The 14,554-nt window shown below is 38.5% G+C and overlaps 1 protein-coding gene across 1 annotated transcript in view; it reads left to right on the top strand.

The window, feature by feature from the left end:
- The first annotated feature begins 1,477 nt into the window (after window positions 1–1,477).
- The window catches only part of PRG4 (proteoglycan 4), a 16,841-nt gene continuing 3,764 nt past the window's right edge, over window positions 1,478–14,554 (top strand). The window contains exons 1-5 of the mRNA XM_010580733.1: window positions 1,478–1,574; window positions 6,410–6,529; window positions 9,394–9,513; window positions 11,452–13,494; window positions 14,458–14,532. Coding sequence (XP_010579035.1) covers window positions 1,478–1,574; window positions 6,410–6,529; window positions 9,394–9,513; window positions 11,452–13,494; window positions 14,458–14,532 — 2,455 coding nt within the window. The remainder of the gene's footprint in view (window positions 1,575–6,409; window positions 6,530–9,393; window positions 9,514–11,451; window positions 13,495–14,457; window positions 14,533–14,554) is intronic.

The raw sequence follows: 14,554 nt of genomic DNA on the forward strand, positions 1-14,554 counted from the left end.
GATCAATGCGTATTATACCATATTTATTATTTTGGGATACCAGAATTACTTTGAGATTTAAGTAATAATGTAAGACAGAAGTATTAAAGTTCCCTGGCCTTTAGGATAGTTTCTGAATAAAAAATCCCTCCCAAACCCCGAGAGTCAGGACCATTAAAAGTTTCAATGGAAACTTCCTTTAGCTCTGGGAGAGAGTTAAAAATAACCATTTCCAGTATCCTGAATCTGGAACCAATGAACACAAAGACCACTGAAACAATTTAGGCATGTCTCATTCATTTTTGATGCTTTACATATACGATATTTAATAAATTTGAGATTTAAGTAAAATCTTTGATCTCTAGCCAATACCTTGGCAAAATTTCCATTCAGTTCAGGGGAAAGTACTATATATCAGTGCAGAACTGGCAAACTGCTTATGCCTGTATGAATTAGATCTCAAAACTTTTTGGAGAAGATACACCATCAGTAGCAGATAATACTGCATAATTTTAGGCTACTGTCACCTAAGCTACATTTGACAGGAGAGAAAATATACTCAGCATTTGTCTATAATGATTTTTTTATTGCTATGCAATAATATCTAATGCCTTCCAGATGCATTCAGGACAATTTGTTCATTTCACTCAGTAATCAAAATGTGTTTTGACTAGTAAGTCCCTATTTATTTTTTTCTGTAATCATTTTTCTTAATGGGAGCATTTTCCAGATGTTGCGTTAGTCTAGTCATCTGGGACCTCTTCCAACTCATGTGGAAAGTTTGCTGTCATAAGCTGTCATTGGCAGTTTTGTTTAACAAGCTGTCTAATTAGTTAACCCCAACGTAGCTACAAAGCAATATATAAGGCATCTGAAACATTGCTGAGAGCAGACATATTCTTTGTTAGGTAAGTGTCACACCTATCTCTACTCAGAGCATTTTGATCAAAGTGCTGCTCTTCAAAAGGAAAATGATGAACTGGAACAGAGAAACCAGACAAGTTTTCCTTTTGAAAGAAGATTTACTTTTATCCTACCTTTCCATTTGACATACTTAAACACTAATATTTCAATGATAGATTATGGTTTATAAAATTATGTGCCTTAATAAGTAATGTTTTGATAGTATTTTTTCTTACTTTACATTTATATTTTTCAGTATTATAACCTTAGAAACTGCTGTACTGAAGTGTATCCATGTTAAAAGAAGACTGTGAATGTAGTTTTCATGTAATAGAATTCTGAAAAAAATTAGTTCTGTTATTTGTTAATCATGAATTTTCCTACTCTTACTACAAAATTTAACAGCTAATCGATTAATAACTAAGATAGAATTTATGGACTAATTCTAAATTAGCAATTTGTCATTTAATAATTTTAATACTAATTTTATGTTGTTATTAAACTAGTATTATGTATAGAGATATGCACTGCAAATTTTTAAAAAATATGAACTGATTAATTGAATTGCATGTAGTGAGATTATTTCTTTTTAGGGATGATGTCGTACCTGAAAGTAATGATCATATGGAACATACTTTGCGTATCCATGGTGATCCTTTCACTGTCCTTGATTCAAGAAGTGTCTTCTGAAGGTACTGTAACATATAATGTTGAAGGGAGGGTGTCTAGGATATCTGACAAATACTAAGGATGCTTCAAATGCATCTTCATAAAAATACTAAGTTCTAGAACTTTATATTTATTCAGATAGGCATTATGATTCAGTTTTATCATCACTGAATATTTTCATAAATATATTTTGGTACAGCATGGTCCTCTTTTTTGGAGGAACAACACATAAATATGAATATAATACAAAATATGTATGAACCTACTTCTTTTTCTGTAGACATATTCTACAGATCTTGTTGCCCTCAGACTGACATATTTAGCCCAAGTGACTTGTAGTATGATTCAAGGAAGAATCTAAAATTACAATATCCACATAATTTGGTTAAAAATATTTAAACACAACAGGCTCAGGGAAAGGAATGTCTATACTGTGCTAAGTGCTTTGCCATTAAATGCACTGTTATTGGCACCACCAAGGCCAATTTTGGCAATTATTTGCCTAAAACTACAGCTTTTTATTTACTCTCAAAGCTCTGTAATTGATTTCTAACTAAAGTAGCACTGTTATGAAGAAACAGAAGAACTCGCAGCCTGGGAAGTCCTGTGCTGTCACAGTTGTCAGGTAGCTATCAACTTGTTCTAGTGATAAAATTGTGTATTACTTGCTGGTAGAAAATAATATATTACTAGTTTATAGGAGAAGACATAACATTTGTATATCTGAGCAGCTCATCAGGGCACAGCAGATATCAGATTCGACCTGCAGGGCAGAGCAGTCTGACTCTGCACCCTCTATAGTTGATGAGAGCCTTCCCACTATTTTCAGCAGAAATCAAGACTCTTGCCAACAGCAACTAGAACCATTTAGGCATTTTCCTTAGAAGTAACTTCAAAACTTACAAGTCCTAAACTTAAATAACTGAACCAAAAGGTGTTACTTTTTGGACTTAATTTCCTCCCATAAGGGAAGAAAGGTGCAATATATTGGGCACATATCCATAAAGGAAGGTGTCTAGCTTCTCTTTTCAACTACTGTATTAAGAGCCCATTAACTCAAGTCCATTCACTTCTCCATTTATTCCCTAGTCCCACTTCATTATTTGTTAAGCAGTGGTAAGAAACATTATATCTAACTGCTGAAAATCACAATAGATATAATTATTTGTTATTCCATGGTCTTCCTTCATACACACACACATGGAGTGTGCCCTGTTAGAAATTGTCTTTGGTGTTGTGTTGTGTTATATGTTATTTCTTGTTATTTTCTTGTTGTTCCGCAAAGTTTCAGCTGATTATCTAAACTCTGTTTTAGCTTGCTGATTGTTCAGCTTCTTTGTTTGTATTTAGGGGCACTTCACTTGTGGTCCTGCGTGTTTCATTTCCAGAAGAAGCTATTAGTGTGTTACGTTAGTAGCGATTTCACATAGGAAGGGGAGTTACTGCAGGGCAAATATCTGATCTGGCAGTAGAAGGTAACAAACCACTGCTGAGCTTGAATGCTTGCAGTTTGAAAGCAGACCTCCTGATATCTTGCTTAACAGCTGTAACCTGCACCATTTATTATTATTCAGCATTTTCCAACACTACAGCACTCTAGCAGTAAAGCCACTGTGGGATAAACTTTTATGCTAGTCTGCTAATAAGTAGTCTCCTCATCAACAGAAAGTACTTTATAGAAGATTGCAGGACTAGATCCCAACTGCTCCTAACCTCAGAGTTGATACCAAATTCCTCTCTGACCGCAGGGAAAAAAAAAAATAACGTAGAGGGCAGGCAGATTTTGAAAACTGCCAATAAAAATGGCTCCAGGGACCTGCATTTATTATGACAGTGCTCACCAGTTTGCAAGCTAAACTGATTTTATTACTATAAAGAACATTACCAAAAGTAAAAATCAGTCAAACCTAACAGGTCTGTCAGGTACAGTTGTGCAGACACACATCTATAACCATACGTAGGGTGAGTTAAGGTGGAGAATAAGTCTGCAAAACAATATAATACCTGGCTGATACACTGCCTAAGTTAAATCTGCATGGGCTAGTTTGGATGCCAGAACTGCTGTGGTCATACTACTGAACCACTCCTCAGGGATTCATTAATCTTCAGGAGAAACAGGCTAAGTTAGCCTCAGCAGAACACCCCCTCTAACCTGAGTGTGTGCTGCTGCTGGTCCTCAGGCTAGCTCAGAGCAGACCTCTGATCCGCATGCCTTCAGGAGGGGTTGCACCGGTCCCACAGTCTCTGCAATACTGAGTGAAGAAATGGCATTCTGTAGAAAAAAAGAGAAATCCTATTACTTCGCCATTCAGCATTTCCTTATGTACCATTTTGGTTTAGCAACGTTTACACTAGTGTTGTGTGATTTTAGATTTATCAAGCTGTACAGGGAGATGTGGGGAAGGGTATTCTAGAGAGCATGACTGCCACTGTGATTTTAACTGTCAACACTACATGGAGTGCTGCCCTGACTTCAAGAAATTCTGCACAGTGGGTAAGTTCCCAAAGACAGCCAGTTCCTATCTGCAAGACTTCCCCTCCCCTTTGCTCCAACTCCCTACCACACCAGTGTCTCTCCTCTGAATGCTTAAATGTCTCTTTTAGTTCACTTGTGTCCTTGCTCTCCTCTCATACGTGTATTATTCTCCCCCTCAAAAATGCAGTGATAACCTCTCACAACCCATTCAAAGAAAATTGTGCATCCACAGGTTATCACTGAGAATAGGATTTTGCTTTTCAGAAGAGCAGAGCTAGGCAAGACGAGGGGAAATGGTTTACCTGCTGCTTGTTTTCTTCTCCTTAGTGTGTTTGTACTATATGTTTGTCTCTTATACAAAAAATTGGTAAAAGCAAATTCAGGGTTTACCAGGAAGAAATTTTGGGACATTCCAACTCAAATTTAAGAAGTGTGGAGGCTGTAGGGTCTAATCCAAAGTCAGAGGGTGTCCTTCCATGCATAGAAATTGACTCTGGATCAGAACCACATTGAGTTTGATGGAAAAGATGGTTGGATAAGTATTATTTGATATGCTTTATTTATGTGCAAAATTATATAGTATAGATACAGGTATTTCAAACTATTTTACTGAGAGTTAAAAAGTATTTTCTGATGAATCACCAATGTCAAAAATATCAGTGATTTAGATAACTGCAGTTTGTTACACTACACTCTAGTTCTAGTAAGATTACAGGTGTTAAGATAAAATTTCTTAGATCCACCAACACAGGCCGAGTGTTGTTCAAAATGCAGACACAGCACTCCCTAAAATGCCAATTCTGCTGCTTTGACATGCACACTGGAAACAATGGCACTTCAGTCTTCCCCATCCTGATTTTGATTTGTGAGGGGACATCATAGCTGAAAGTACATACTGAGGTATTTTAATTATGTAGGCTATTTATTTATTGTGGACCAAATTCTAAAGTTATTCTCAGATCTACATAACATTTAATAAAATGTTTAAGGCTAGAGGAAGTCTTCCCTGTTCTACCCTAAATCACTGAATTCAGGCAAGCACAGTAGGTGCCATACTTAAAAGCATGCAGGCAGTCTGACTAAGGACTGTTGCCCAGTTAGTGTGTGATCGATGCTGCCTAAATTAGAGAAATGCCAGACATTGTTTATGAATAAAAACTGTCCTAACATCATAAAATAAAAACAATTCTCACCTGTGTATGTGGGATGAATCTACTGGCATCAACAGACTCACTCCACATCCACACCGGTCAAAAGATGTTCAGAATCTGCCTAGACAGGTATCTTAATTTTGTTAGACAGTGATTTAATTGTAAAATATGATTTTATGCCCTGTGTGCAACAAAGACAATGACTTCAGTAGAGACTTATGTACAGAAAAGATACAGGACAAGAATAACAGGTCATACAGCAAATTCTGGAAATACCAAGTGATAGCTGATTGTTGGCTCAATTCTGAGAGATACTAAGCATCCTCAAAAAATATCCACTTCAGGTCTAACATAATCACTTCAATTTAACAGTTAACTAAGTACCTATTAAAGGTACTACTGAATGTTAATAAATATTACATTGTAACGTGATGTAAATGTTCAGGTTCATGTTTTCAAATGTTCAAAAATAACAGCATGCGTATTTTGCTGAAGTCTGTAACAGCTGTGCACACACTTTCCCAAACAATTTGGTAATTTTTTGATATGAAACAGAAGTACTGTAGTGACTGAAGTTGTCAGAAGTTAACCAGTAATGCAACATTAAAAGCATGTGGTTATTAATCATGTCAAAACATGGTACATACTCCTTTAGTACTAAAAATTTAAGAACTGTATTAAATAGACTGGGATAACATTTCAAAAATAGTCACTCTGTGCAACTTTGTTAACTCATTCACACAATTAAGTTGCAGTATTTGCCCAGAGACACCAAGTACACTTGGTCATGACATATTTAGGGAAATTACTTTTCAGAAATGCTCTGGTAGACACATCACTCTTGATACAAAGTAGTACCCTAATGAATACCTTTTTGAAAAACCCAACCCAGAATTTAAATACTATTCTTGAGATAACTGCTATTTGATTAGGGAAATGGAAACCTTCTATGATGGGACCTAGCTAAAGTGAATGCTGAGGTCACATTTTACTCCACTATAAATTCTAAATGGTCTCAATATACTGCAATGGCAAAGTGCAGTTCTGGTTGTATGGCCTGATGTAAACCCCACAATTACACAAACGAGTTCTGGATCAGACCAGAATAACCACCCAATTTTATGAAGCTGTTCTTTACATCAGCTTAAGCAAATGACTTCACTGTAGAAAGGTCCCAACGTTAAACGTGAGCTAGCCAAAAACACTAACTCTCTCGTTCTGCCTTATGTAGCACTCTCCTGCAAAGGACGTTGCTTTGAAGCCTTTGAAAGAGGAAGAGAGTGTGACTGTGACGCAGACTGTGAAAGATATGGCAAATGTTGCCCAGACTACACAGAACACTGTAAAGAGGGTAAGAAATTTCTTTATCACTATTTTTTTCGTAGATATATTTAAACAGAGATGCTTTGCATTATCGTAAAACATTAACTGCGCAGGCTTCTCAGGACACAAGAAGTTAGCTACTGAACAAAAAAAACAAAACAAAACCAACAAAATCTGATTTCAAATATAAATTGGCCATTTTCTCAAGCATTAACACTTTATGGACACATACTAGTAGATAAACTGGAAGCCATCACAAAGATACAAATTCTGAGGGTAAAGTTTTATTTTGCATTAGCCTCTTTTGGCACTAGCTGCACTCTAATTTACTATCAGAATTGTCACCCAGAATAATATGTGTAAGGCCACATTTTGCACGTGCATTTCCACTCATACTACTTAAGTTACATCAATAATAGAATTCAAGGACAGAAGCTGGGGGGAATGAATGATATTTCGCAGTAAAAAGCCTAGTTCATCTTACAAAAAAAAGCAGTAATGAAGGAAGGTCCAACTCCCTTAAATTCCCCACCCATCCAAAAGTGGAGAATACCTACTCCATGCACTGAGATAGCACTACTTGCTTTGGGTTACTGCAGTCACTGGCAGCATAGATTGAGAGATGTCCTAGGTCCTGCCCACCTCAAATCCAAAATGGGAAGACCAGCCCAACACAGAAATCCATCCTCTGGGGCAAGAGGGAGGAATTGCAGGATCTGCCTGGTTAGAAGTGGTTACATATTCACACTGCAGCAAAAGGAATTTTAAGAAGATGCACATCTAACCTTTAGGCTGCAAATTCAGTTCAGGGAAGAATTACAGTGACCTACAGTCACTTTTGTTTATTCTGTCTTTCACTACAGAACCTGATGGGGTTTTGTTAGTTGAGCACAAAGGCACAGACCTGGAGGTGCAGTTTCACCTTCATGTAGCTTTAATGACACTAGCAGTGGAATTCTAGTCCAGAAAACACTAACAGAATATCTTTAATTTCATCATGTCCTTAAACTTTCTGGTACTTACGGACCTAAATTCATTCCTGTGAACTTGGCAAATATGGCTTGGCACCGGGTTGCTGCATTCACAGACCAGACAACTTCCAAGGCAGCCAATTTCCAAAGCGTGCACTTTAAAAAACAAGATGAGTTACAGATTATCATTTGGTTCACTTCACCAAACCACTCCCTGTCCCCAAATGCTGGTATAGCCGCTTGGTTTTGTCACTCAGTTGCACAGTATTTTATATTGAAATAGAGTCTGCATTCAGCATTTTTTGACTGGATGTCTAGAGGAGGATAAACATCTTGGAAGTGTCTTGAGGTCAATTTGCTGCCTTTGAGGTTGCTTAACGCCTCCCCCTATCTGCAGAGTTTGACATGCATGAATGCTCACAAAAGACAGCTGTTTCACTTGTTCTTCAGTTCAAATGTAATGAAAATTTAACCAACTGCTCCTCATCTTAAGACTTTCTTCCAGTATTTTAATTACTTAGCTTTGCTATTAATTTTTGTAAAAAAAAAAAACTACCAAAAAATCCCCCAAACCCAGACTACCACTATACTCAGTATGTTGGTATTTTTGCTATTTGTGAGAACTGAGAAACCTGTTAAACCTCTTGGAATAATTTTGCTGTTTCTGCATCTTCTGAACACTTTGCCCTGTACAGCGAAGCTAAGTTTACAATGTATATCTAGGGAGCATTTTTATCTTTCCTATCCTCCAGAAGCCCTATATCCCCTGAATACACACACACACACACACACACACACACACACACAGAGTTAAGGACTGATCAAACATTTTTGCCTCCACTACTGACTCTGAAAGCCGATTCAGCTCCCAAAGAGATTTTATTTAACAATTACGATTTCTCTCTCTTTCTCAATAAAAGCTTCAGGGTATAGTCCAACACCCAACCTTACTTGCTTTGAGTACTATCTTGCTATGAAGGTAAATCCTTTGATACCATGGTCGTCACCTTATGAGACAAAAATACCGCTCCTTTTGTAAAAAGCTTATTACACATACCTATGGCAGTTACTAGCTCATTTAGTTGAATAAAAAAAATTTTGCATGTTCACTGAGCTCCATCATGCTTTTTTCACCACTAGCAAGATCCTTCTACAAGGCTATGATAGTGGGAAGAGATGGTCTCACTTCCAGTTGTACCGTTTGACCCAGCAGTTAATTTAAAAATATTTTCTGGCTCTTACTGGATGCAAGTGAAATCCCATGCAATCTTCAGAGTTGGAAATCCTGCACACAAACCTCCAGTTTCTCCTACAACTCAGCCTACTAGATGTTAGCTTAATACTTAGACCTTGCATTGTTTCTTTGGTCCACGCCTGCTTTGTAGGTCCTGTCTCTTTCAAGGAAACTATTGCTTTTAAGATGTCTCTCCAAAATGATCACTTGTGTAGAATTATCATGCCTGAAGAACTACAACATAACTAAATCTTCAGGAGATTGTCAAAGTAAATGCTTGGCTAATATGATAGCTCCCAGAGATCCACTATAGTGAGTCAGTCCCAAGTCATCTGTAGTCAAAAAAAAAAAGCTGACAAAAAAATTAAGACAGATTTTCAGAACGCAGAACTCCACTCAGAATTCATCTTTTCCCCACCTCAAAATTGCCATTAGCAAAGAATGCCTCACCTCAAACTTCTCGGAAAAACATTTCTCCCATCTGTGATGAAACACTTAGGGATCTAAAGGGTATTTTTTCCCTTTTCCCCTGAATAAAGCTATAAAGAATCCTATAGGTAGGAAGAAACTTAGATTTATATGGAAGATGGTCACTGAAATTTTGTAATCACTTTCTTCTTATACAGTTGACACCAAGCACCTATAAAGAAAAATGCTCCCATTAACAGATTATTTTATTTCTTTCAGCACATGCAGAAAAGGCATCACCAAAAACTCCTCCAGCAAACAAATCAGCATCTAAAAGGTCATCCAAAAATGAGGAAAAGAAGCCAGAGGAAGTAACACAGCCCCATGAAGTTATGGAAGGTAGGAAAGTATATGATTGAAACAGGATGGGTGTTACCTGAAGGAACATTAAAGACCATTTTCCTGCTCTGGAAATAGAAAGCTGATGTGAGACATTACCAGACAGTTACCAAGCTTGGAACCACTCAGTTTATAAACTAATTACCTCACCTAGACCTCAGGATACTGACTTTGGAGAGTTCACTTAGCACAGATGTTAAAGTGTGGTGATGTCTCCAGCGTCCCTATTGGATTTTCACACACATCTTCCAAAAATACGTTACACACCATTGTCAGTTTTGGACAAACTCCACTGCTGAAACAGGAAGGGTGTTGTATTTTGGGACAGTGATGAATTGTCAGGACCAAGACAGGAAAATCTCCTAGCAGGTTTCTCTAGCTTTAATCAAGCCAGGCCTCATGGAGCTTCAGAAAACACATATTTATTTTTTCTGAATGGAAAATATGTTGCTTTCCTGTGTTCTTTGATATTCTGTTCCAGCTTTTAAAGTGATAACTCAGGAGATCAGTTTGAACTTGAAACCTCTAGTAACAAGAATTAAATAAGACTAGAAATCAATTCTGGCCAACATTTTAACACCTACCTTTTTTTTTTTTTTTAATTTTAGATTTGGAGTACTTGCCTTTCCACTGTGGCAATTTCCTATTAGAAAAAAAAAATCGATATAGTGGGTTAAATGAAATAAAATTAAGGAAATACAAATAACTATTAACAGGATCCCACTTGGCTTATGGTATTTCAGACACATTGGGTGGGAGGAAAACCTGTTCTGTAACACTCAGCTCATACTGCACTGTTTTTACAATATATTTACACAGGGATTATTTCTCACACTGCAGTATTGTAAATTCTTCCATTCTGCTGGGAGACACACAGCATCAGTGCTGCTAATAGTCATCAGGCCATCACCATCAGCAGTAGCTCAGATCTTTTTATATTTTTAGATTTGTTCAAAAGCTGAACATGGCCCCAAACCACATGATGCTGCACTTGTTTTTTTCAGGTTTTCAAGAAACAAATGCTTATTCAGCTGTAACGGTAGAGCAACACAGCAGGAATCCTAGAAAACAAAACAAAACCTATGTGAAAACAAAACTAAAGGCAAAACTTCAGAGAGATAACACTTAGTGAGAGATTAAACTGCAGAAGCATTTACTGTTACTTTTTACTGAATATAGCTATATTAACAATTTGACTCAAGTCAATGTAACTATACATACAAGTAAAGAGAGTCTTAAAGCTGTAAATAACAAAGAGGAAAACCATCTGAGATATAAAGGTACAGTAGGAGATACAGTCAGGTGTCTGTATTCAGAAAGTTTCTTTTCTTCCCATTTCCCTACCTATCTCCTTAAAGCCCAGGTCACTGCAGGCCATTTTACAGTTAAGGTCAGAGTAATAAATCAAAAGAACAGACTAAGAAGGGAAGTGTCTTATTAGAAGGACTATATTTTATAGTGTGGTTCCCCTTCCATGAAAAAGGACGGAAACACCAGGTGGCCTCACCTACAAACACCAAACTAAAACCTACAATGCTGCACTCAAAGCTGCGACAGCTGAGCCAAAGGATTACTTAAAACTTAGCTAAGCTGCTGCAAAGTCCTATGCAGACAAAAGGAATTCACATTTACCCCAATCCAAGTTAGTTTTGCTCTTCTAAATTATTTATCTTTTGACAGTTACCTAAGTCCATAAACTGGCATTTTACTTAGGTTTCCACATACCCTTTTTTTTCACCAGTATAAATAAATGTTTCAACCACTTTAAAGCTAATAAAGTGCAATTTTACACAGAAAGCTTTTAGAGCAAAGACCATAAAAACAACTACTGCTATTCAAAAGATAAGCAGCTCTAATTGGTATGATAAATTAATATGCAATTGGTGCATGCACTGCAATTCCAATGTCTGAATTTAATATATATTTGTTTTCTCATAGATAATAGCAGTGAACTGGAAAATAAAGCGAACAGTCCTGCTCCAACTACAAAACACCCTGATACAACCACAACAATCAAAGCAACTACATCAGGCCCAAAACCCACTTTACCACCTACAACAAGTACAACCATAAAAGAAACAACTACCAAAGAGACCACAATGGGTCAGAAAGATACCCCTGCGACAACAGCAGCACCAACGACCAACGCAGACTCTCCCACCACCCAGAAGCCTGAAGACACAACCCCTGAAGCCACAGAGGCACCAACGACCAAGGCAGACTCTCCCACCACCCCCAAGCCTGAAGAGACAACCCCAGAGGCACCAACAACCAAGGCAGACTCTCCCACCACCCCCAAACCTGAAGACACAACCCCAGAGGCACCAACAACCAAGGCTGACTCCCCCACCACCCCCAAACCTGAAGACACAACCCGTGAAGCCACAGAGGCACCAACAACCAAGGCAGACTCTCCCACCACCTCCAAACCTGAAGACACAACTCCAGAGGCTCCAACCACCAAGGTAGACTCTCCCACTACCCCTAAACTGGAGAAGGCAGAGGCAGACTCTCCCAACACCCCTGAGGTTAAGGGGACTACCCCTGCAGCTACTGAGGCTGACACCACTGCCATACAGAAAACAACACCTCTTGAAATGACAACTACTGTCCCTGGATTAGTAACAACTGCTAAAAAAGACACAACCACTCAAAGCCGTGAGGTGGTCTCAACTAGGAAGGAAACACCCATACCTGAAGCAGACACGACAGTTTCAGAAACAACAGCAGAGAAGAAAATTACAACTCCCGCACCTAAATTAGCAACCAGCACAACTGCAAAAGACACGACTACAGCAGTAGAAAGGATAGTGGTGACTGCAGCTAGGACTACTGAGATTGTAAGAATACCGGACAAAAAAGACAAAACAACAGCTAAAACTGTTACTACTCCTATAACCAAAGAGACAACAACTAAAATAGAAACAACCACTGTGAACAAAGACATAACTACACCCAAGAAAGACAAAACTACTGTGCTTAAAGACATTTTAACAACAAAAAGTAGGAAATACACAACTACTGTAACTACGGTTATAACAGCTAAACCAGATGACTCTCCTAAAGTTAAGGATGATATTCCCAATACAACACCTACAGCCAAGGAAGCTGTCACTACAGCAGCTGAATCAGAAGCAACTACTGCAGACAAAAAGACTACAACAACAGCTGCAGAAAAAGAAGCAAGCCCAGCTAAACAAGACAAGACTCCCATACCAAAAGAGACTTTAACAGCTAAAAAAGAAGAAAACCCTGTGGGAACAGCAACTGTAACGACAGCAGCCGCAGCAGCTACAACTCCATTGCCCAAGCCTACCGTGTTGGCAACAACTGCCAAAACAGATTCAACTCCTAAACCCAGGGAGATTGTAACAACAAATAAAAGAGACACAATTATGGAAACTAAGCAGACTGTAACAGCAGCAGCTAAAGAGAGCACAAGTAGTATTTGTGTTGTAGAGACAACAACGGCTGGTAAAGACGTAACAACGATCAAAAAAACTAGCATCACACCTGAAAAAGAAATGGGAGATGACACTGAAAAGGCCCCTACTATTGACAAAGGAGAGGAAACTACAGTTACCAAACAGAACACTACAAGAGATAAAAAAGACACCATAGAAGAAATGTTTATTGTTTCTAAAGGGACATCCAAGCCAACTATACATTTCCAGGAGGTTACTGACACGAGAGACGAGCCTCATCCAGCCGACCCTGAAACTCTGCCAATAAAAGAGGAGCCCGACACAAACAACAAGCCTTTAATACAAACTGCAGACTTGCCAATTTTAACTGGAGAAACACAAGGTAATTGCATTCCAGTAGGTACAAAAGCACCAATAACTCCACCAGAGAGCACAACAAAACACGTGAGTAAAGCACATGCAAGACCTTTCTATCTGGTGCCACAAGAACATGGCACTCCTGTCCCAATGGTCAACCATAACCACGGTGCTACAGCTGCCAGCATCCTGAATACTGGTACCTTGGTTTTCAATTGTGTTAATGAAATTCCCCAAGTACTTTAGAGCATGATCTTGTTTCAGTAATTAGTTTCAGTAATTGGTCCTGCTGAAAAATGTTTGCTTTAGAGGTACTACCTACTTAGGTACTGCAGAAGATGCAAACAGAAAAAAGTCAAGGAAAGAGACGATAAATTTCTAAGTCCCATGAAAACATTGCTAGGGAGGAAAACATTGCTGAATATCCACCGTTACTCATGGTACCTAACCTAGCATTTTGTAGTCACATACAAAAAACGTCACATAAGATCGACAAGAAGTCTTTTCCTTGTATTCTCTTTCCTCTGTGCTTTTTGCCACAATGTTTTTCATGTCCTCACTATTTATTTTAATCAGAGATAGCCTGCAGGTTCTTGGGCATTTTTTTTTCCAATCATATACTGACAGATATTTTGGAGAGGAAAAAAAAAAGTTTTTTAGATGGGAAATACTTGGAGTTTTGTCCAAACCAGGTTCATCCTTCCTTTATATTTAACTGAAAATAAATGTAAATGCTTTTTTTAAGAAATGAGGAGGGGGAAGTGAACCCACTAGCGTAGCTTGGAGAAACATCAAGTAAACATCCCAGAGCATGAAGAAATTAAATGAGGGATGTAGCATACAATGCATTTAAAGGTCTTTTTCTGAATTACAAGTACTTAGGTAAGCAATAAGCAAAGATATACCTAGTCATGTAAACGGCTGGTCTTGCACTCCTGGGATCAAAACACGAGAGTCAAACTCTCCAAGAATGTATCTCAAATGAGTAATTAAACCCTTTGCATGAGAAGCGCCAGGCAGAGGCCTGAACGGCAGAGAGCCCCCGCCATCACCTGGCACAAAGGGTCACATTTAACAGCCATAGTGCTACTGGCGGAGGGCTGGGGAGGTAACGCCGTTTTTTGTGGAATGTTCAACAAACCCGCGCCACTGTGTTTTGCAGAGAAAGACCTGTGCAGCGGGAAGCCGGCAGATGGCATGGTGGCCCTGCCGAACGGCACCCTGGCCGTCTTCCGAGGTAGGTAGGCCGGCCCCGGCCC

This window comes from Haliaeetus leucocephalus, unplaced genomic scaffold, assembly GCF_000737465.1.
Source record: "Haliaeetus leucocephalus isolate CR32 unplaced genomic scaffold, Haliaeetus_leucocephalus-4.0 Scaffold730, whole genome shotgun sequence".
Lineage (NCBI taxonomy): Eukaryota > Metazoa > Chordata > Aves > Accipitriformes > Accipitridae > Haliaeetus > Haliaeetus leucocephalus.